At 42.1% G+C, this 25168-nt stretch overlaps 2 protein-coding genes across 4 annotated transcripts; both read left to right on the top strand.

Annotated features, from left to right (window-relative positions):
• Positions 1–904: 904 nt before the first annotated feature.
• On the top strand, positions 905–24624 carry LOC106741136 (ATP-binding cassette sub-family G member 4). 3 transcript variants are annotated; one of them, XM_014612829.1, is made up of 13 exons: positions 905–1107; positions 1191–1318; positions 7738–7907; positions 14376–14608; positions 15470–15587; positions 15961–16150; positions 16246–16453; positions 16532–16708; positions 17083–17447; positions 18013–18181; positions 18261–18361; positions 18439–18594; positions 19356–19700. In XM_014612829.1, the coding sequence occupies exons 3-13, from the start codon at positions 7747–7749 to the stop codon at positions 19698–19700; spliced, it is 2223 nt and encodes a 740-aa protein (XP_014468315.1). In that variant the 5' UTR covers positions 905–1107; positions 1191–1318; positions 7738–7746. The 3 variants fall into 3 exon arrangements, with proteins under 3 accessions (XP_014468315.1, XP_014468314.1, XP_014468316.1); XM_014612828.1 differs by having other exon boundaries at positions 905–1318; positions 19356–24624; XM_014612830.1 differs by lacking the exons at positions 905–1107; positions 1191–1318 and adding an exon at positions 3688–3745.
• Positions 24530–25141, top strand: LOC106741139 (40S ribosomal protein S28-like). Its single transcript, XM_014612841.1, has one exon. The coding sequence runs from the start codon at positions 24636–24638 to the stop codon at positions 24831–24833; it is 198 nt and encodes a 65-aa protein (XP_014468327.1). The 5' UTR covers positions 24530–24635; the 3' UTR covers positions 24834–25141.
• Positions 25142–25168: the final 27 nt, after the last annotated feature.

The following is a 25168-nucleotide window of genomic DNA, read 5'->3' as shown; positions in this document are numbered from 1 at the left end:
ATCACCGTGGTTACCAGAAAATGCGCAGCAAGAATTTTGTAGTCACGGTTTTTCTCTCTTTGTGCGTAATCGAGTCTCGCCAAGGCAAAAAGACGATGACACGTGCCTAACTGTATCGCGATGGATGTTGTCGAAATTACCGCTCGATATTTGAAACTTATGTTTCACGTTTGATCTATGAATGACTATGTAACGATGATTAAAGTCCTCGAAATGGCGCGAGTAATTTCTTGAAAGAAAAATATTAAATTCAATAAGCATCTGATGATATATGGTCGGCCCAATAGCTGAATTAATTGCACGCGGCATGTATTTTTATTATCTAAAGTCCAATATTTATCGTATGAGTTCGTTAACAGCAACGAGAACAAAGACTACTTCCGACACTGATATAACGCGATAATGAATAAGTCAGATATAAAACCTGTCAGAGCAAATCGATCGTTCGTAAAGAAACGAAAAACTGGCAGCAAGAAGCACGAAGGATAAACATAAATAATTGATTCCTCAACAATAATTAGCAATGTACTCATGCAAAGTGTCGCATAGCTCGCATTTTGCAAAAACTGTCGCAAAGAAGGAAAGAAAAGAACTGGGAAGTCGAGAATAGAAATTGACATTTCGTATTTCGCGCAGCCTCGCGTTTGCGCGCTGCGCAGGACCGTCCGAAAATCCGTCCTCACGCAACACCGGGGGCACATTTTCCAAAACGGAGGAACGATCTCGACGAAGCTGAAATTGGAAGCGACGCTGAATTTCCCCCCGTTTCCGCGCACCGGACAGCCGACAACGAATAAAGAACGTGAGCGAGTCAGCCGGCTGGGTGCTGGATTTCACCGTCGTCACCTCCGTCCCTGGACTCGGTCGCTCTCTCGAGCTCGGCTCATTTCGTCGGTGGCAAGGAGTGGAGGTGCATAGTTCGACAGCTGATCGCGGTCGGTGGTGCGTCGTGCGCGATCGACGCTCTCTCTCTCTCTCTCTCTCTCGTCAGTCGCAGTACACGTTCCGTTCGGTGCGTACGCGATCGACCAGGTCACCCAGGATCACTCTGGTGCGTGCACGCGTCGATCGACCGCCCCCGACGAGGGAAGTCGATATATACTCGAGGTGGGATCGCGACACCGTGGCTTAACCCCAGCGATTCAGTGCGAATCCACCAGTGTGATCTGTGATATCGCCTCGTTACCCAGGGACCTTTGTTTCGGAGCACAGAGTTTGACAGGTCCGAGTGCTTGTGACACATCGAAGATGCAGAACGTCATCGTCGTGGTATGAGTTCGGACGTCGAGGCAGCAGCTGAGCTCACTCTCGTCCGAGGGTAAGTTAGCATGAACGGTTCGTGTGGGAAGGACGTGTGGGCTGGATCGTGTCGTCGTGATATCGTTAGCCACCCTACGCGACCCCTTGTAGCTATGCGTCATGGACGCCGCGTCACTACCCTCCTGCGTCTGCCGCTCGCATTACGCAGTAATTAATTAACGGGATAAAGAGAAGTCGATTTATTCGCGCACGAGCACAACGAGGCAGCCTCTTTCGTTCGTTTGATGAATCGATTCTTAATTGACGCTTCTTAATTGCCGGTCATCCCCATCGGCGACCGCGAGCGGGACGCGAGCGTACCGCTCGACGCTCGATCGAAAATTAAGCCTCACGTGCGTGTAATGATTCAAACGCATTGATCAGCGATACACACTTCGCCCGGTCATCGACATATCGTTTCTATCGACGAGTAGGCGGTTTCTCGCTCACTCGTTCCTAAACTCATCGACACTGCCTACAGCGCGACTCCCTGACTGACTCTTTCGGTTGCGCGATGCAACTCTGGCAATTTTGTGAATGGACGCAGATCTATGGTTCGTAACTGTGATGACTTGTATCAATTATCGGCAGGTATCGTACGACTGCTTGGACCGCTATCGTTTCCACACTGCTCGATAACACGGTTACCTGCGTCGGCTGCGTTACGGACGTCTTTTATTTTCGCGATACGCCGCGTTATTTGAGATACACGGGAGAATTTCGACCCCCAGACGTGTAGTCACGATAACGCGGTTCTTCTCGTTTCTTTATTATTTTACTTCACTCATTATTATTTCGCGATTCTATTTTTGTCAAAGGGATGTTTAAACAACTGCGTACTTCAGAACGCCAAATACCTGCCTATTTTCCGAGAAAGCTCTTCGAACAGATGCCATTGTCGCGTAGGATTAAACAAGAGGTTCCGCCTGGTTCCGCCTTCCCCGTATAGGAGCGAGTTTGAATGGCCTTAGAAATGGATTTGAGATCGTGTGGCTTAACAGACGCCTTGACCAAGCAACCTGACGAGCGTGTTACGATAACAGTCAGTGTGTCGAGCACGTGTGTCGCGTGTATAATGTGACATCGCACTCCGCGAGGAGAATTCGCATATATTCGTCGAATGATAGTATGTGCGCTCGGGAAATCATTGTCCATTAGCATCGGACAATGTTCGACGCGCGCTATTTTCAGCGGAAGAACCTGCGTATTTCCTGCCAATGAAAACAATAATCCGCCTAATTAAACGCTCGTGATAATTTTCCCTCTGAGATACGTCTCTGGGATTGACGGGCCCGATCGTGGACGATAAAGTCGCGTTCTCCCCGACTCAAGAGAAAACGGATCGGCTGTTTTAAAACCTTTAGCGCACGTACACCTTTTGCGTAAGTGGCCAGGATTAGCGGATTGTGCCCAGTAAACTTTTAAGCACGTCTCATCCTATTCTACTGCGTGGGGACTGACAACATGGGACCGATTAGATATTATCAAGAGGTCACCAACATTTAACCCTTTGGCCTATAACCACGAGTCTGATTCGTGGCGAAAAATTTGTGCCATAAGCGAAAACCACGAGTCTGACTCGTGGTAAAGAATTTGTGCCATAAACAAAAGCCACGAGTCAGACTCGTGGTGAGGAATTGGTGCATAAGATGCCGCGTATTATTCGAACAAGCGAATGGAGTTATTCCACATCCAATCCTTTTGTACCTAAACATTGTTTATTATTTCACAATTCCTTTCGTTGCACTGAAATATATATGTCATGAAAGGTATACATTTTGCGCCAGTTCGGGTACACGGCTGAACAGTTGAATGGCACGGCGCGCAACCGATTTTCTTGTTTACTATAGTTCGCGCAATTGGCAGATATCGTGTAGGCCAAGGGGTTAACAACGATCTCGCACGATGATAGGAGCCAAGTGGCTCGGAGGGACCGGCAACACAATTATATTATATTGACTCCGCGTTGTTATTAAAGTCACGTCTCCCGAAGAAATTGCTGCCGAACATGGAAGAAGTTCGCTAAATTCCGTCCTTCGGCAAGACGAAGGGTCCTGCAAAAGGGTGCGACGCGTACATGTGTACTAAATATTCGGGCAAAGGGGACGGTGCCATTCCACGTGAAAGATCGACATGTCTCCGGCACGGAAGCTCGTTCTTCTTTTCTCCGAGATAAAGAGCCCCATCTGGAATTCTAGGTTTTAGGAAGTAGTCAACCGACAGGATAACCGGAGAACAGATTATCCGCTACCTGGAAAAGTCCCGGAATGGGAAAAACGTGCAACATACATGAATGATGTATCCGCGTTCGCGAGAAGACTCCACGTGACTCATCGATTCTTAGCGCGCTCTGTCACAAAACGAAGCAAGTGAATTCTATCATTAACTGCGTAAGCGAGAAGACGGACGTTCTCTTGAACAATTAAAGAGGAATTTACCATTGTTTGTGAGTACGCAGTTACGTGCACACGCAGTAGAAATACCGCGAGTTAGATATATAATTCATCACGAATTATATTGTAGAGTTGTATGCCAATTAAATTCGACTTTTCTGCTTGTCAGCTTGTGCGCGTACATCTTATTAACTGCGTCTCTCGCGAGAGACGATAGGATATACAGACGATTGCGCTTTTTAACGCGTCTTAGAAATTTTATCGATTGGAACGCCGCCAATATAAGCTCCCCGACTATATCTCTGCCATCGATACGAGGAAACGACGCAGCTAAGTGGGACTCATTAGGGTGTCATCTGAAGCTTCACACTAACCTCCCGTCGTATCCAAGGGCTAAACGAGAATTCCGTGTTACACCCCGGCTGAATATTCGTGGCCCCCTCTCCCTCCTCCGGGTTCGTCGGACTTGCAAAATTGATTCTGTTGTGAGCGGAAACACCTTAATTAACAAGAGAGAGAGAGAGAGAGAGAGAGAGATTCAAAACGACCGAGCTCTTGTCTGTTGCCTCTGGTTGATCGGGAACGTTAGCTGTTTAAACAAAGAAGGTGGCCTGGCTGGAAGAACTAGCTGAAGACAGAGATTCTAGGACGACGTTCCAGATAATAAAATGGATCCGAGATTTCATCTTGATCGGCGCGCCAAGGCTTGCTGATACAGCGGCATTCGCGGCGGCAGCGACAACGAATACGCATCCTGCTGTATGCAATTGCGCGCGTCATGTATCACAAACACGCGACCGGCGTAATTCTCGACACGTGCTCGCCCTGTAAAAACAGAACGTGCAGTGTGCGGATAGACTCCAATGGCGCACAGCGGCGCAAATCGATCGACCCTCGATCTTCGAAATTTCCGCGCGAGAGCCCGACCGCAGGGCGAGAGCACCATAGACGCGAGAACTCGATCTGAATTATGACGTATCGTGTATTGGACTTGCCTTCTTCCTCTCGACGGCGGCCATATTTCACTTCCCTGCCCTTTAGCCTTGATTTAAAAAACAAAATCGTTATTACTCGGATTAGGCGCGATAACAATCAGTGACGCATGAAATGCAAACGTATCGGTCAGGCAGCTAATCAACGTTGCAACGTAGCAATCGTCTCTAATGGATAATCGTCTCTTCTGGCCGTACTTATAATATTGATTTTTTTTAATTTTGTGTTCTATCTAATGGGTAACGATGAAACGATCTCTTTTATTGTAATTGCTAGATTCAAGTTTTCCTCGAATGTGCCGCATCTTTATTGTTTATTGTGAAAGCAGAGGCTCACGGATAACGGGTCTCGTTTATCGCGCAGATATTCAAAGTATATTCACCGTACATCGCGGTTGGTTCTCATCAACTCTTGCTACTTCGTGAATGTTCCCTTCTTGGCTTCTTGGCAAAATTGAATATTCTTTGTTATTGCTTCTCGTGCCGGATAAAACTACGAGTCTAGCGAAAGGAAATGCTGATCGCAAATGGAGACTCTGAAAAGCGTCGTATTTTGTGAGTGACAAGCGCATTGCCGGTGTTTAATTGCATTAGTGGTACATTAGGCAGTGCTGATTAAATAAACTGATTAGTGAAATGGTATTTGTTACACTGTTTTATTTGATAATATCAACGTTGCCACCCGTATCGCGTCAGTTATATGGCACGCATTTCCAACAATCTGCTGACCGCCTTTTGATTGAAACTACATATTTTCCTCTGCAACTGAAAATGTATACTCAAACTTTATTCGATTCGCGCGCTCGTTTGGTGTATCCGTAAAAGTACATGCCTTCTTGTTGTTACACATGATGACAAAGAAGTACGCTGATAATACAAACGAATTAAAACTGCCGCTTCAAAAACAATTACGAACATTGTCGCATCGCGATAAGAAAATATATTTTTGCAAATTTTATAAATGCAAGTTTTGCAGTAGAAGTAATAAAAAACGGTGTTTTATTATATTGCGTATTTATTATTTGACATTCCAAGTTTAATTAACTCGCGGGATCACATAAGAACCAAACTTGTCGGCGGAAAATAGGTAACAAATTAGGTGAATTCGGTGAAACATTGCACTTGTGTCGCACGCATGATAAATTTGATTGTATCAAAAAACAAATGCTTGCTTAGTTATCTCCGACGTACACGGATCGTATCTAATAATACCGAATCGATGCTTGGAAGCTTCCTGGAGACTATTCCTGATCGATTGGCCTTAAATTATTAAAACCTTCCGTTCGTCTGCTTTTTTGATGACACGACGTATTGAAATCTTACCTTACATCGAAATATTTATTTTAAGCTCTGTTCAAAATTCGAATTCCATTAGCTGTAAACAGAGAGAGTTAAATTTATCATTCTCACAACACGTGAAGCGAGCATGATGCGAGAATCGAATTGCTTTCTCGACAAAATAACATAAGAATTGACAATCGATAACAAAAGGAAACCCGCGATATAAACGCGGATAAACACTCGACATATTGTATCTCTTATAAGAACAGCTTAATAATAAGAGTCTAAATAATAAGGTTAACAAACTCGTCGATCTAAATCATAAAACATTACCACATTTGGACATTGTCTAATGCTTCATCCGATGGAAGGATGACCAATAAGCTCGTTCCGCTTGGCAATAATAACCTTATAAAACTGGGTGCCTTCGGCGTGACGGATCAAAAATGAGCACAAAGAAGTTAGAGCAATTTAGTCGATTCCAATTATTCGCTTTTCTCGGCTCGCTACGGTCTTAACTACTCTCCGTGCGAGAAATCAAGACTCACTATTTCGAATCATCGCGTTGCGATATATCATCCGCGTCCTCGCGACTACCTCGCGAGCGATCTTCCGATCATTAACTTAAATTATATTTCTCATTTTAAACGTCGTGATCGTCGAATTAACATCGTGTTGCGTCCTACAATGGTGGTTGCGCGTGGCGGATAATAAGAAGAAGACCATTCCGATCGTCAAATGATACGAAGACTTCGGCAATGGCGAATGTTCAGGAAGGCCGTTCGAGCGATTTCTGAATACGTTTGTTCGACAAGCTGGAGGACGTCTCCTCACGCCTTGAACTGTAAGGGCCAGATTGCCCCTCTGCCTCATCTCAGTGATTAAATAAACCATTGCCTTAACTGCAATCGATTTCCTAACTATTTTCCTGACACCGACCTTTCACTGCATTCCGTGCCCTACGCTGAGCAGATCCAGCCGGAGCGGTGCACTCGAACATTTTGAGTGCATTCACTAACAAGCTCCAATTGTGACACGAAGTACTCGGTATCGTGTACTTCACGGCAATGGCTAGGTTTGACTCAACGTACGACAATAAGACGGAGGAAAATGTCGCGCGGCACGATTCCTTGGACTGCAAAATGCTTTGACGATTCTGAGCCATTACTCTAAGTGCACCACCTCGATAGAATTTCAAATATTGTACGAAACTATTCCCGGCACAAAGCAGCTCAGACATTTTTAACTTTATGCGTAAACGCATTTTCAGACAAAACCCATTAGGGCTAGATAGGGCATTAGATAAGGGTCAAGCTCAAGACCTTACGAGACCATTTGAATTGAAGCGAAAAATTGAACAAATGCGAAATGCAATATGTGTTGTATAGGGTGTTGAAAACACCACGTACTGAATATACGTGCATGCTGTGGATAAAAATATTATTTGATCAATGAAAATATTTTGTATCTCCGAAACAAATGATGTTAAGATGCTTTTTTACTTCTGATGAGTGCGTGCTGCTGAAGTTGAATGGCAATGACGGAAGGATTATAGACCTTGAAAGAAAATTTCGGCATGCGTGTAAAGCTGGAAAAATGCGTAACCGAATACTAAGTGTAATTATTATTTGAAATTTATTTTGTTACCACCATTTTATACACCCTATTATATCGATCGACTGCGTGAATGCTTCACTTTTTACAAGTGCGACGACAAATTTATCATTTAGCTCAGCGAAACATTGTCTTAACACGGTAAATATACATTCCAGCACCACTGGATGATGGCTGATCTCAAGAACCTCGCTCTGGGCGGTGGCGGAGCATCCAGATACAGCGGAGATGAACAAGTGCAATTTATCCCAGGCGGGAGTCACCAGGTGACGATCAGATCACCCCCTCCTTCCTTACATTTGGAGAATCTCAACAATGCGGTCCACGGGTAAGAAAGAGTCCGTTATAATTTTTGCCGTTCATCTATGTTCGTTTGAAATCCAATCTCGCCTTTCATTGTGTTGAAAGTACGGCCGAAGCATGACAAATCGAAGGGAAAGAAATACATTCGGTGCAACGAGTAAAAATAATTGATCGCGATGATTGAGCAACGCAAAACGCGATAAAGAAAAAAAAAAGAAAAAGGAAAAGGAAAAGTGAAACACGAGCAGCCGAGCTGAACATCCTTTCGACCGTCGAGCCAAGGCCTTCGCGAGATGCCACGCGCGTATTAGATTGTCTGAATTATAGATCGATGAATTATGGATGACTGCATTGTAACGCCTACACGAAAATGCATGGCGAATGTGGAAATACGACGAAAGAAGCAAAACGTATCACGGTTACTGGAACTTACTTGATTTATCTAAAACTTTTCCTTCACAATTACATCGGCGGCGGTAATTTGATAGTATAATAAGGTTATGCTAATGCAGACGTGCTTGGATTCAAATATTGGTATGAACATTGGCTTGACGAAGGAAGAGCTTGATTGATAAAAGCAAGAAAACGGTGAATAGATGAAGGCGAATTACTGACGTTAAAAAAATGCAAAGCTGCAGCTTGCATTTATTTCTTACTACATATAATTTATCTACGACAAATTTGTGAAGTCTCGTGATAGTGCTCGCGGATGAAATGATTGTTCGATAAATTAAAGCTGTTTGTATGCACGGCAGATAGCTGATAACCATGAATCGCTCATTGATGCTATAAATCTATGAAGGTGAAAGGAAATGAATATGTTGTTGCAGAAGTTTCTAAGTTGCTCTAAGCAATATATGCTAAGATAATATTATAAAAAAGTCTCCGGATTACCTCGAACTCCGCTGCAGGTAATCTTCGATTGTGGCCTTAGAAGAGAGAATCTAGTTTCTTTGTTCGCGTTCTTGACTCTCTCTTTGAACGTAAACCGTTAGCGATATATCGATTTGTATTCTGCAACGCATTTATGATCTGTAAAAAATTATCTTTAAAAAAAAATGATATAAAAAGGTGTTAAATATACACGCGACTTCTCTCAAACAAAATTACACAAATAATAATGTTATAATATAAAAGAAATGTTCTATAAAATTACTGATTGGTAGAAATGTTATGTAAACAACGTTTCAGCTAACGAAAAAGAAACGTTAAAATTAAATATTGTTTTAACTGCATCTCCTACAAAAAAGATGATATTAGGAAGCCACGTCAAATGAGATTAATTATCTGCAAAAATAATGATATTTGAAAGTTAAGCCAACCGAAAATTAAATAATGATGTCGTAAAAGTAATGTTCTTTTCACAAATACCAAAAGTTAATATTTGTATAACAAATGTGTTGGTTTAGTTCGAAACTTTTTCAGCGACAAGAAGATTTGGAAAAAAGCAAAATTAAGATCGAGAGCCCCGAAAACATTTGGCGGGTCACATTAAAACACATACAAACTTCGAAAAATATCGGCTCTTAATCTAAATATGTAGAATATTTTGAGGCAATTAATAAAAAAAAATATGATATGTATAATTTATTGAAGCTTGTGTTTTAACTCTACCCGGGCGCGCCAAACGTTTTCGGTTCTTGGATGTTTAAGTTTTAGTACCTACGTAAATTAATGTTGATCGTATATCTGTCCGCAATCACCACGAGGCTTTTATAATATTACGTAGTAAAAAACTTTGTGTAAATGACAATTCACAGAAATTTTGGTGTTTCTTTAACACCGCGAATATGTTAAAACGTAATATGTCAACAAGGTGAATGTGTGGTTAATTTAAAAATATTTGTGTACTTTTTAAAATGCCATGTTAAAGTAACACAAAAATTTCAGCGATCTATCATTTACACAAAATTGTCTACTGTATATTAATTACTGTATATCAAATTTTATATTAATAATGTATCTTAAATTTTACTACATATTAATTATCGTTGCCAAGCAGTACAATTTTGTATAAAATCCGTTGTTATTTCAGAAAACGACGAGTAATTCTGCGATACGTGTTCACGTTATTGATTTACATTACGGTATTACTTTATGATCGCCCAGGGGAAGGTAGTGTACAAATGGTACACACATAAATTAATATTGATCGCACATTTGTCCGCGACCGCTACGTGGTTTTTATGATATTATTAGTCGCGGTTTCCAAATAGTACGACGATTTAGCACGAAATCCATTATCATTTCCAAAAATCACAAGTAATAACGAACGATTTAATGTATTAATTAAGTGACGAGTTTGTTAGTTAGATGAGGTTGGTAGTTAGACCGGAATATATAATGTTACTTGTTGAGCAACGATATATTTTCCATTTTTCATACCTATCACCTATTTCAATGTTCCGAGATCAGATGTGTAGCGAGATATGAATTCGACAAGATTAATGGTAACATCGTATCTTTCACTCTGGAACTGACCTACGCTTCGTAATCTTGAGCGAGATCCAGCTGTCATCAGAACGCAGATTGCAATTCATTCAGACGTAACCCCGAATTTAGTCGTGCTTCGTGAAGGCTGTGAATGAGGGAGAATACAACCCTCGGGTCAGTCCTCTGAGCACGCAAACCTTCTCCCCTAAATACTAAGGTCTAAAAGGGATCTCAAGGTTTTGCCTTCGATCGTCGCGGAACCTGTTTCAAGGTTTATCCTTAAAGTGACTTTAAATAACTTAATCTAGTCAGTAGAAATCTAGAAACAAGTTACCTTTAGATTGCTGGAAATTTATTTATGTATTAAATTCGCGATTCATGCGAGAAAATTTTCTGCCGGCCACGATAACGATGTTTGATGTGAAAAGTTGCGTCACTTCATCTTCATACGCGAGAATAATCAAGGGAAAAAAATTGTGCGGAAATATAATTTCAACAAACCAAAACAAACTGAGATAAACAGACAGTTCTGTGATGTACAGAGAGAGAGAGAGAGAGAGAGACAGCACTTTATATCGAATAAGTTGAAATGGCAATCGATACTAATCGCGCATCAGGTATCCTAAAAACAAACACGGTCAAGGTTTTTGACCTTTTCGTCGAGGGTTCGATTAAACATTGCCCGAACTTTGAAATACCACGAGAAGCTAGGAATGCGCAGCATAAGGCTCGTATGTATGTACGGCTCGAGTTTGCTGTAAGCTCAATTGAAATGTTCTAAACAATAGTATCGATGTGAGAAAGGATCGGTCGCTTCGGCTGCCACGACCCCGTGACTCATCGTCAAGGGCAACGATGCGACCGTAACGTGTCGCCAGACAGAGAGAGACGTGTCTCCTTTGTGGCTTTTTCGAGTCAGTCGAGTGAATGAAGAAATTGTGCATCAGCGTATACTACGTGCATCCTTTCGCTATATTGCCGTGTATTTCGCTATATCACGACGAAGTTACATAAAATATCTCAAAGCGGTGTCTTAACTTCACCGGGGAAGATGTAAATTTATAGACACAAGCTTATTTCCACGTCTTTTGTGTTAAATGTAAAATGATAAGCTATTCTCATGATAAAATACTTTTTTTCTCCAAGTAACTGGAGATGCGACACAACTTGAATTTCACGGCACGAGTTGGACTATTTACGCGTTGTAATCGCGCGGCGAGAAAGTTGATACTTAACTCAGTATTTTAAATTTTTATAGGCAGCGCCGCATTATATCTTAATGTCGTGCATGAAAAAGTCAATAGACAGCGCGGCAAACTTACATGACGTGCTTTGTACAGGGCGAGGCGTTATAAAATTTGTCGTCTATAAATACAGAGAAGCGTGTAGAATCGATTGGGAAAGTCTGCACGCGATCTTTCCATTACTCGATATATTACCGTTCACGAAAATGCCAAAAATTATGCGTTATTACTTTCGTCAAATTGTCTATTCGTTCTGTTTATCTGCTTAAGTTAGAAATACGAAAACACGTATCTTGAGTGTTTGCCGAACTGGCATATAGTTTTACGTTCAACGGACGAAGATAATTAACCACTAACATTCATTAATGAAATTATGAACGTTTCGTTTCGCCGCATTCCGTAAAAATGTTTAATTAGCCTCATAAATTGACGTTTCATTTACGATAAAAATGTTATTTATAGAAAATAAGAGAATTATCGCGCCTGCATCGATCAATTTCAATTTCAAAGTTGGCGAGGCAATCTTTAATGCGTTTACCGATGGACTCCAACATAGATTTCTCGAAAGTGAAACATCGTTGCCAATCATTTTCTGGAGAGACTCGACGGACCTCGCACAATCGTTCAATTTTTTCGCGAGAAATCGTTTCCCCGATTACTCAACGAACAAACGACTTACTTATTTTCACTTTAATGGTGCTCCCGTTCAGCACAATTCGCTCGACGGTTCTTGCATACCTACCGTATTTCCCTCGTGAAATTTATTTACCACCGTTTCGAACTTTCTTCACTTTTATTACGTTCTTCGGAAATTGTTCTCAATGAGCACGATAGCTCGACGGACGTGCGGGGAAGGCTGTAGTAAGAATGACAGAGTCTGTCGATGAAGCAAGGAAGAGGTCCGAGAAATTATTCGAGAGTGCGCGATAAGCAGGCTCGATGAAGAGCCGAGGTATGAAATCATGAATCGTGAGTCATTCTAATGTAAATGAAACCGGTCACAGAGATATCTCTTCTTCAATATTCTCTCGATAGCCCATTGAGTTTATCTGTAGCAGCTGCGAGACAGTGCGATTGTGCGAGATATTAGAAACAGGCAATTTCGCGCTCACGCTATTGTGTTTCATCCGAATACCGTAGGAACACTAAACTTTCACGACCGTGTAACCACGGCAGAAATGACAGAAAACCTACCTTTACGGCGGGTTACAGAAATCGCGATATAATGCCGTATGGCTGTGTACGGTTCGAGTATATGAGAAAGAAATCTAGCACTGTGGACTACGTGAATTTCTCGTTTTCAGAATTCGTCGTGCGCGACGAATTATTTCCGTCGAATGAATTTCGACGTCGAATTAATATCGCGTTTTAATGCGAGCGTGTACGCGAAATGTATTCCTCCTCGCGAATGCATTTTACGAATTATTAAAAATCGGAGGGAAACGAATGTCGTTATAAAGTCTAACGTGATGAGAACGGCCGTGCCGTTCGTACATCATTGTTCTTCGACAGCAACCGTGAGCTAAATGTTCAGTGTTCTATGCAATCTCGCGTTCGTCAAACGCTCAATGGCATTCGCGTGTTCGAAGGCGACCAATCGTGACTCAATGGCGCGAATTAATTGGATGGAGAACCGCGTGCTTTTTAAGTGTAAATTTCAATCCAAATGCGACGAGTGGGCGAAGGACATTTTCCTTGCGTTTGATATTCGATGTTTCCAGCGATCGCGCGCTACTGTCGCCACTTTAAGGGCTGTTTATGATTTTGCGGAGTGCTACGTTGCCCGAAAACCTTTTTAACTTCGAATAGATCGCATTCGCAAGCTTGCGGTTCGCGTGCACCCCGCACGGTAGGCCTACCGGCGCGCGCGGCGCAACGATCGAGCGCGGTTTTTTCATTTTAATGCCTACGGATTGCGCTTTTCTCCGCGACGGCGGAGCAATGTAGGTTACCGCGCAAAGATCGCACTACTAAGAGTTCTCCGGGAGTTTCCTGCCGCGCAGAAACGTAGTAAAAGTTCGTCGTTCTTCGGATACCTGCAACTCGCGAAACATACTTGGTGGAAGTTGAACCTCGTGGGTGTCCACCCACGAGATAGTAAATTCGTGTCTGACGTCGCTACTTGCCGTTAATATAACCTTCGCTTCTCCTAATGGCTAGATAATCGCTGGATAAATAAGTTAGCTGGTGGTAAACAAAAGAATGAGGAGATGAAAAACCTTAACTAGTTGCTAGGCAGTAATGTAACGCTTTGCTCTTTAAGATTTTTATGGAGTAACGTACTCACAATTTCTATATGCGTGGAGAAAAAATACGTTAATTTAAATTTATCAGATAGTTATTGAACAAACCAAACGAGTTTTAGGTGAAGGAAACAGAATATCTCTGACTTTTATATTCCAAATTTGGTTCTTATAACCAGAAACTTGATTTCCTTCGACCAAAGCACGTTTGGTTCATTCACTGTCTAGCAAATTCATCGAAACTTTTTTTCCATGCGCCATCTTACTTTTAAATGCGGATATATAACAGTTAGAATATACATTTTGAATAGACTGTCCCAGCTACTCTATCATATTTGATATGTAATGGTTAGATCACAAAATCGACTCTATATTTTAGTGAATGGATTTGCCAGTAACGAACTAATAATGAGCTAGAAAGTGTAATCCAGCCTGTTCTAGCTAGCCACTAGCTTTTGACTCCGACCAGATGCGTTTCGAACGGACGGGAATATGGGGGGTCCCGGATGGGAACGCAGTTATCGAAGTTCAGTTAACAAAATCAACAGGAAAGAAAACGTTTTGTCGTTGCAGCGGCTCGCAGAACAACCTCCACTGCAGTTGCAACGGCACTACGTCGAACGGTGCTGCGGCGGCGGTATGCACCGGCGGGGTCCTGGCCAGAAAAGTGCCGAACCACAGCGGCGCTAGTCCTGGACAGGGTAACAAAAGGCCGGCGGTATCGCTGACGCATCTTCCGAAGAGGCCGCCGGTCGACGTGGAGTTCAAGGACCTGGCCTACAGCGTGTCCGAAGGCAGGAAGAGGGGTGAGTTTCAAGAAAGTGCCAATTGCTCGTCCAATCTCAAGAGAAAGTCTCTCGTTTTCACGCGCTCCTAAAACCGATCATGATCATTATACGGCGACGAAAAAAGAAGACGGAAGGAAAAAAAGAGAAAAATGCTGAGATAAAGTGCTCTTGACGAGAGTTAGTATGGGCGCCCTTCTTTGAGTCTCATTCAGCGTGTTTTCGCGCCTGCATTATTCCGCCCGATGTGTTTGCTCAAAAGACACAGATAATTCGGGATATCCGAATGATCGAGCCGAAGTGGCGAATCAAATATGCAGGGACCTATACGATAAACTTTTCGTTTATCAACGTGTGTGAACGACCTGACCGAAAAAATCGATAGGAATGCACGGGTAAGCTCCCGTTTCGGCGCAGATGCACTGCGAGTGGTGCAACTGCACCTGCGATAAAGAGGTCAGCCAGAGGTTTTGTCCGTTCGAGGGACGTATAATCCGTGCGAGCCTCTGTGTGACGATCTAGTACCTCGAATGTCACAATTTTGGCAAGATCGTGGTAAGAATTTTGGCATAGTCCATTGCCAAAATTCAACGTATTGACTTATGCCGCTATCACAACTATTACGCCACTATATCCGTTTCCGCGTTACGTTATGTATGCGTCTCGTCACAGTAAAATTTTTTTCATAAAAAATGTATAACTTTTCGTAACGCAATTGTATATGTAAAGATCTTCAACCTCTGAGATCTCTATTGGAAAAAAGAAGCAAAAAGAAAATACTGCGAACCCATGGCAATGAGCGTCGCACGAGTACGGACGAGATTTTCGATAAAATTATTTACTTTCATTTTTCTCTATCATTATTTCTCCATTGTATTGCAGGATACAAAACTATCTTAAAATGTGTAAACGGGAAATTCCGATCTGGGGAGCTAACGGCCATCATGGGACCGTCCGGCGCTGGAAAGAGTACGCTGATGAATGTTTTAGCGGGTTACAAGTAAGTAGCACAATTTTGACCGAAAATTTGCGACGCATTAAGAGTAAGCGACGAGTATTGGGTTGACGCAAAAGTTCGTTCCGTTTTTCAATCCGTTCTTCGTCCAGAAATTTTAGAATTTCTACGAGTGCAGGATTATACAGCTACCGGAGAGATTACGGGTCGTCAAACAAATCGATGTATATCTAATTGATTGTATCTTAAAATAAAATAAAAATAAAGGAAGAATAAAAGTAAGTGTTATTTTGATCGGGGAACAGAACGAACTTTAGCATCAAACCAGTATTTACACTAATTAAATTGCGATCGCATCGGTAGTCGCACCGAATTATAATCGGCGAGCTCGCGAAACTTTCTATTGCGTGATCTTCAGAACATCCCACTTGAGTGGATCAGTGCTGATAAACGGCAAGGACAGGAACCTGAGGAGATTTCGAAAGATGTCTTGCTACATCATGCAGGACGACCGACTGCTGCCGCACTTGACCGTTTTCGAGGCGATGACTGTCTCGGCGAATCTGAAGCTGGGGAAGGACATAAGCGCGACTGCCAAGAAAGTAGTGGTACGATAAGTAGAATTTCCCCTTTTCGAGACTGTATGAAAGAACGGTAATTCGAAGTCGCTCGGCTTTTCACACTCGTATGTAATTGCACGCAGATCGAGGAGATAATCGAAACGCTCGGCCTACGCGAAGCCAGCAACACGCAAACTCAGAATCTCAGCGGGGGACAGAGGAAGAGGCTGTCGATAGCGCTGGAGCTCGTCAATAATCCTCCAGTTATGTTCTTCGACGAGCCAACTTCCGGCTTAGATAGTTCTTCCTGCTTCCAATGTCTCAGTTTGCTCAAATCCCTAAGCAGGGGAGGTAAGATTTTCGCCTGATCTCCTTGTGGTCGCGTGACGTGAAGGGAGGCGTTATCGTACACGTTGAAACACTTTACAGGAAGGACGATCATATGCACGATTCATCAACCGAGCGCCCGTCTGTTCGAGATGTTCGACCATCTATATCTACTTGCCGAAGGCCAGTGTATATATCAAGGCAATGTCGGTGGTTTAGTGCCCTTCTTGTCATCAATGGGTCTCGACTGCCCGAGTTATCATAATCCAGCGGACTATGGCAAGTATTTCATGTTTCGCTCCTCTCAAATAATCAAAATTCAATTATCACTTCCGTCCAGCGAGAGATTCACGGTGTAAATTTAATATCACAAGATACCACGAAGATAACACTCGAGTCGAGTGCGATTTTGAATTAACTCATAGGCCTTGCCGGCGTATTTACTTGTATATCTTTCTGAGTGTGTGAGTGTATTACGAGCACGATCGCACGCGTTCGCCAATAGGCAACCCGTCGTACTGATCTGTACGTTGATGCAATACCCTCGTACTTATCGAATTGGCAAAGTTTCGATCGTCATGCTATCGTCCGTAGTTTCGTCCCGGAACTTTATTCGATATGTTGCTCGCGTTAACGAGATTTTATCTGTTCAGTGATGGAGGTCGCATGCGGGGAGCACGGCGAATGTGTTCACAAACTCGTGATGGCCGTGAACAATGGCAAGTGCAATAATTATCAGCATCATCAAGCGGCTATCGCCGCGGCGCAGGCGGTCGCGAATAACATCGCCAAGGAGTCGCCGCAGGAGCAGACGAAGTTGGAGGGCGCAGCTTTGATACCGAACGGCGTTGCGAAGCCACCGGCCGGCGCGACGATGATCAACATGCCGGTCTCTTGCACAACGTCATTGTTGGACAGCGCGGAGAGCATAGAGCAGAAGGTTGGCTTCCCGACGAACGGTTGGGTGCAATTCTGGATACTGCTCAAGAGGACCTTCCTCTCGCAGATACGAGATATGGTAAGCGTATGATGTGTAAACGAGCACGAAACTCGCTCTTCCGATTCGATTCGTCCGAAAGGAATGATATGATAAACGCTTTCGATTGGATAACTTAACGATTGATATCGTTAAAAATGCAATCATTTTGCGTCGAATGAAGGTAACGCAGTTTTTATCGGAAAGAAAGTATACATTGTATCCTTCTTGTCTGTCGAGACTCGCGAGTCCACTTTAGCTGAGTTGAAATTTCAGTCCTACATTAGATCTATTTAGTTCCACATCAAGTCTTCGAAGGTCTCCCATTGTGCTCCCTTTGATACTACAAAGTTATTTCCGTTGTCTCCATATAAAGACTTAATGTAGAATTTAAAATTCTGTGCCCCCTCTCTCTTTCTCTCTCCCCCGGGAGGTCTAAGTTCTATTAATAGTGTTCTTGTGAAGCTATAAATGGGAAGTTATTTCCGTCTTCTCTATTTGAAGATTTAATGGCGAACTAAGTAAAAGTAGAACCAAAATGTCGACTCTGATGAGATATTTAATTTTCATCGTTCGGTTTCCTTTTTACTATTCCTTTCTTTAACAGACGCTGACGAGAGTGAGATTGATTTCGCATATAATCGTCGGTCTGCTGATCGGCGCCATTTATTACGACATCGGCAACGAGGCTTCGGAGGTCACTAGCAATGCCGGATGCGTCTTCTTCACAGTGATGTTTCTCATGTTCACCGCTATGATGCCTACTATATTAACATGTACGTAGTGCGCAGTTGCATTAGCGCGACACGCCGCCTTGAGGTTCGTTATATCGTCATTTTGTCGCTCTTGTTGCAGTTCCGATGGAAATGTCCGTGTTCGTAAGAGAGCATTTGAATTATTGGTATTCCGTGAAGGCTTTTTATTTCGCGAGAACGTTGGCGGACTTGCCGTTTCAAGTGAGTATAATTTTTAGCCTGCCGATTAACACCGTAGCACATCGATTCACGACACGCGATATCGCGGATTGTTGCAGATTGTATATTCCATAGCGTATGTGATGATCGTGTACTTCATTACGTCGCAACCGCTGGAAACGGAGCGTTTTCTTATGTATCTAAATATTTGCATCCTGACATCGTTAGTCGCGCAGTCTATCGGTCTGCTGATAGGAGCAGCAATGAGCGTGGAGGTAACGTTAATGATACATAGGATATTATTGGGTCGGTACAAAAATTCGTCCCGATTTTCAATCACTCAGAAATCCCAGCATTTTTACGGACATGGGATTATGTCGGAAAGATGGCAGGTTATCGAATAAAATAATGCATATTTCATTGATTGATTATATTTTAGAATAAATCAGTGTTACACAGATATTTTTATTGAGAAGCGGGACAAACGTTTGCATCAACTCTGTATAATATAGCAAAATATAGCTGTAGAAATAGTTAACGAATTATAGTTGAAAAAACGTTAACGATATGCGCAAAGTGTCTGACATAAGACGTACTAACCGTCACATACTTGTAGTTTAGGTCAGTATGAACGAAAAAGTCTTCTCCCATTCTTCCAGAAACGAAACCTTGTGTTTGGAATGACCTTCTATATATTTAAGTACACTTGTACATTAGGCCACTCTGAACAAACCATTTTGCAAATAACACGCAAATTTTTGAGTTATTAATTTGAAAGAAACCTTTATAAACAGCTATTTTCATTAATAAATAATTCAACATTTTGCGTGTCGTCTGCAAAATGGTAGAGAACGTTTTTGCTCATATTGATTAAAATTGCAAATATATAACGGTTGGCATGTCTTGTGTCAGACATCTTCTATATAATATAATATATCGCTGTATAAAAACAGTCCGGTTTCATAAGAAGATCAGTGTGTCATTTAATCTTTCCTTTAACTTCCTCTGAATCTCATTCTGTCGATGTCATTTCCAGACGGGAGTATTCATCGGGCCCGTAATGTCGGTGCCGATCGTTCTGTTCTCCGGCTTCTTCATCAACTTCGACGCCGTTCCGCGATACTTGAAGTTTCTCTCGTACGTGAGCTACGTGAGATACGGCTTCGAGGGTGCCATGATCTCCGTGTACGGCTACAATCGAGCGAAACTAAAGTGTTCCGAGTCCTACTGCCACTACAAGAGTCCAACGAAGTTCCTCGAACAGATGTCCATGCAGAACGCAGTCTATTGGGTTGACGTCGTCGCTCTGGTCGGCTTTCTGCTCGTTCTCCGGGTGGTTGTTTACTTCGTGCTGAGACTCAAGCTGCGATCCCTTCGTTAAATTCTCGTAGTAGTAGTATTAGGACAGACAATAATTGCGATCACGTCACGGCCGCTGCAAAACCGTGCTTGAACTGAGACTGTGACGTGAGGATATCATCGAACGTTGTCACGCTTTCACAAACGCAGTCTGTTCGTGCGGGAGCTATGAGATAGATGGAGGATCGCGCGCGAAATAAAGTCCGATCTTTCAGGATCGACATTATCATGGATCATTCGTCGTATCGGCAACACCAGAGGCGGGAACGGTCGTCGTGCGAGAGAGATATTAACGAAGAGAAAGAGAGAGAGAGAGAGAGAGAGATCATACAGATATGTGAGAGAGAATATCGTGGGTCGTCTTTGATTAAACCAACTGTTCAGCGCGTGAACTTTGATACATGATTTAAGTCCTTAGACAACGCGAGATACTTTGTTTTTTTTCCTTTTTTTTCCGCCCGCCTCTCTTTCTCTCTATTAGGATAAAAAGTTTTTTTATCAGTTCCACTGGTGTAGCGAATAATGCTTGGGAGAGTGCTTCATTATTATTAATCGTAGGATCGTTACAGCTTACCGGTACCAAACCGAATGATCTCTGCCGTTGACAAAATGCCGTTGGCATTTCAAACGTATTTCGTTCCGAGTAATGTAAGGAGATAGCTACCGGGGAGTCAAAGGGAGTCACCGCGACGATAGCCCGAAGGAATCCGAGGATCCTAAAGACGAATCATAATCTTAGGTCGCCTAGGTCGTTTCAATAAAAATAGTACAGACAGCAGGAGTTTAAGCTACTCTCGATCGTGCATTAAACAACAGTAGGCCGTAACGACGGCGGGATATCTGGATTTTATCCGTACTGAGTGAAAATCGCGAATGTTTATAGCCAATTACTACGAACTCGCCAAGGAGCTTTAGGCCCATACAAGACTCGTGTCCCTCCAACGAGCGCGTTTAAACGCGAACGCGACGAAATAGTGGTTTCTACCAGGTAGACCAGTAGAGTACACAGATCGTTAAAACGAGTCTTTTATTATTCCCATCTTATACATAGCTCGCTACGTTCACGTTCGACTTCGACGGATTACTCAGAGGCAAATGAACCGCGTACTCATGATCACACAATAACGTTGGATGTACAAAACAGAAGCAATTGCGAAAACCGAAAGCACCGCTTGCCCGCGAATAGCGTTTTCGTATTAATACGATAGATACGCATCTCACACATAATCACAATCGATCTTTCTTCATATCGTAATTTCATCGACGGTTTACCTAATAGTTACAATAATTAAGGGAGAAAGGGGAAAGAAGGGTTTACTGTAAAAAAGCTCACACTTGACCAATCACTAGCTGTCTGAGCGTTGCTTCTAAGTGCGAGTGCTAAATATTGTTACACCTATCATAGTACATATATATATATATATATNTATATATATATATATATGGCTATTCGAATGGTGGGAGAGTTGTATAGCTGTATAAAGAAAGGGGAGATAGTGTGCGTCTGTGCGTTAATGAATGTAATTATTCCATTTTTTATAAAAATGCGATTGTTTTTCGCGGCCTATGCAAGATTACATCCTACGAATTCGTTTATTATCCGGGACTGATAGGAAGACAGCGATTAAAATGATCTCGCAAACATTTCAAATTGATTTTGTACGCAATATTGACACATGCATACATACACACACATACATATACACACATATACACATACAGATGAAACTCGTTGTAAATATTTTTAATCGGGACAGACACAATCAACGAAAGAAAATATAAGATTATGGAGAAAACAGTAATTTACGTACGCGTTTGTTTCATTACTAGTGTAGGACACATCATGTTTTATTTCGAAGCGGATGATTTGTGGAACATGAATTACGATACCTTTTCTGCTCTGCACACATGAGCGATAGATGTAAATATGTAACAATTGTCCCCGTTTTTTATCTACGTCAAGGAGTGAATAATGGACGGAACGGCAAGGCAATATGATTTATTGCGAAGGTCACGAGGCTTATAATTCCGCACATTATTTCGCTTGTTAATCGCCCGCATTTTCTCTATTAAAATTAAATATCCCGTTTATTAGGATGACAGATGAATTTTTAGTTAAACAAATTATCCATTATGATCGTTATCCGTATATATATATATATATATATATGTAAGTGATAAGAAATTAGTATTTATATTTTGATATTATTTTTACATTACCATTTACTTATTTTATCGTTACAGACTATTACAAGTTAATTGAATGTCACGGTAACATTACTTAAGATTAGTTAAGTACTTAATGTTAAGACGTTGAGTTTTTATCGAGATAATATTTTATATATCAGTAACGCGGAATTATCGATGCTATTGCTGTATCTGTTGCTATCTCGATTGCACAATATTTTTTCTCATGCCGTTTGACTGTTTGGCAAATTTAGAAGAAAAAAATTTTGGTTACATCTTAGCAGATATCAAATAACCAGTGAGAAATTTGCGCAATTGTAATACCCGATTTAAACCCGATTTAATCATAACGCGTCAAGCGAATATTCATTTATATTCCTTTCGATTTTTCTTACGTTTAGTTCAAAGGATATACTTAAAAGCCGCTGAAAATATACTTAAAATATTCTTTAGAATTTTTATAAATACGATTATTATATGTAAAATATGCATATTTTTCAACGCTGAAATGCGAAACCGAGCGCCCTTTTTCGTTAAAAAAAGGACTCGTGCATACGCTTTTCGCATAATACGACTCTAATATTGCAGAAAAAAAGACGTAGACTGGGAAAGGATATATCTGTATTAACTTTTGGGGTAGTATAAATAAATTTCCATATTTTTGGAGTTATCTTATAGTTATTCATTATTTGTACTTATTATACTAGTCTAAGCAAAATATAGTTATCGCGCCCGAAGTGGGAACAATTCGACAACGCAAGCATACAGCTCTAAATTATTATGCGTCTTTTTTTCATACGCCATTATATCCCTATTTCTATACGTTTATCAGCTGACAAATGGACAGTACAATCCGCATATTGCACCAAGAGCGTATTTCTTAATCAACTTTCTGTGTGCTATTACATAGAGCGCCCTTGATTTGACATTTTAACCAAATGAAAAGAGGATGCATATATTAGTGCGATTGCGAAACTTGCAGGAGAAAAGATTCTTGCTCGCCGCGACTGAAAATTTTATCGAGACGCGGGTATTCGTAAATGCCTGTTGTTCTAGTAACAGTTTTATACGCGTGATATATCGTTAGTCACATAATTGTTGCGTGTTCAGGTCCCGGCACGCTGCTTCCACACTTTGTCCCGGAAAAGGTGCGTGACTTTCATATGAAAATAACGAACCTACCTCGTAAAACGTCTTTCTTTCTATCTATCGATTGCACTCGTCAATACGGCCGAGATCTGAACGTGCGGTATGCCGATAGCGAGGATTTCCCCGACAGTTAGCGGTTAATCTCGGTCGCGCGATGCATCGTGCTGTAATAATTTTGCGCTTAAATTCAGCCTCAAGTTTACACAATATTGTCGAATGCTGCACACGTCGCACTCAAAGAACAAGGAGATCGGGATAATCGGCGGACCGATCACACGATCGTACCGTGAACAGATATTACGTGCGCACTGTGTTCAACACTTCGCGAGCATTATCAACGAGCGCGTGAACTTTTCACTTCAACGACGCGACGATCTCGCGGGGAAGCGCGAAAACGCGAGATATATGTGTGCGTGTGTGTTTGTGTATATGCGCAGCATATAGGAAAAACAAAATCCCGTACGTGACTCGCCGCTTTTAGTGGATTACTAAATATCACCGCCACCACATCTACACACACATACGCGCATACACACACGTGGATGGTACAATGTACAACGTCACGACCATGTATCGCATATACCAAATACGCAGACTTTTTTCAACGTACTGTAATTTTATATGATGGGAAGAATGTGTGTCCGTGTATGATTGCGCGCGCGCGAGAAAGAGAGAGAGAGAGAGTGTGTACGAAAAGTCAGGCGCAGAAAAAACATTTTTTTTCTTTTCCAAGACGACGATGAGAACGGAATCGGCGCGTCGATTTGCGCGGGTCACGCGGAGCCGCATTTTCGTGTGACGGGGAGAAACATCGCCGACCCTTGACAAACCGACGCTAAATAAATAATACTTCGTATTTTGGTTTTAGCAAGGGACGTCACGTTTGTACTAAAGCACAAATGAATAAACGATTGTATCAATGGGCGAATCATTTTCCCTGTGTAAAGCTGATTCATCGAGATACTTTGAAAGTTCTTGTTCAAGTTCGACGTTCGAACGAATGCTTCTGCCAAAGGGAAATCAACGAGTGGCACAGTAGATAATATTTTCGATTATTACGATGAAATATCTTGAACAACGATGTTTCGCGTTCCAAGATTTTTATGCTTTTGAATCATTGTTATTTCGATCGACGATATGTCGAAATCACGCGGGCTATACGACCACCGATGGTAAAGCCAGGCCAGTTTTATTTTAAGCATTCTTTAAATACACACCAGTGCTACTATAGTGCTACTATAGTATATACTACTATAGACTATACTACTATAGATTACTAACTACGTTTTTTCGCTTATAAGTCTGCTCAAGTCTAGATAAAGATAGACAGAGAGAGAGAGAGAGTGGAATTTTTTGTTACATCTCAAGCGATCTATATCCTAAATTATCCACGCGCTCTTTGCAAAATTCACACAGGGTGTCCTTATTTAGCGTCTTCCACGCTCACTTGGAACGTTGTCAAGATGTCATTTGATCCGTATCTGGTCCGGGTCGGTAGCGAGCGAGCTCGGTGCAGTATTGCGAGTATCGCAACACGTTGCACAAGAGCTCTACGTGCAGATTCTACGTGCGCAGTTCTACGTGTGACGCAGCACAAAAAGTTAGAAAAACTTCATAGAGCATGGAAAAACCTATAGTCCGGGCAAGAGTGGTGAAGGTCCTCGGCAGGACAGGTTCTCAAGGACAGTGCACGCAAGTCAAAGTGGAGTTTTTGAACGAGCAAAACAGACAGCTTATCAGAAATGTCAAAGGTCCGGTGCGCGAAGGCGACATCCTGACGTTGCTGGAATCCGAGCGAGAGGCCAGAAGACTCCGATAATGTGACGAAATGAGACGGTTATCGTTAAACATATGTAATCGGCAAAATTCCATCTTCGATTGAAGAAATCAGAAACTTCGAATTTTCCAGTCCTCGCGTACATTGTGTCCAGTCGAGAAGATGGAAGGAAAGGCTGTCATTGCTTCTTGCTGTGACAATCGTGTTATTATTTTGTACTTTCGCAAATTTGCAACAATGTAGGAAACACGTTTTACTTGTGCCTGAAAATACGAGTTTCCTCGTCCCTACATGTAACCATTGTCCTCTTACATTATAGCGTGTCAATAAATATTTCATATTAACTGTGATTCATTGTACAAAAGAGGTGACGTGTA

The sequence above is a fragment of the Dinoponera quadriceps genome, unplaced genomic scaffold (genome assembly GCF_001313825.1).
Source record: "Dinoponera quadriceps isolate SergipeBrazil2010 unplaced genomic scaffold, ASM131382v1 scaffold555, whole genome shotgun sequence".
NCBI lineage: Eukaryota > Metazoa > Arthropoda > Insecta > Hymenoptera > Formicidae > Dinoponera > Dinoponera quadriceps.
Note: the sequence above shows the minus strand (reverse complement) of the source record. Positions and strands in the feature narration are given on the sequence as shown.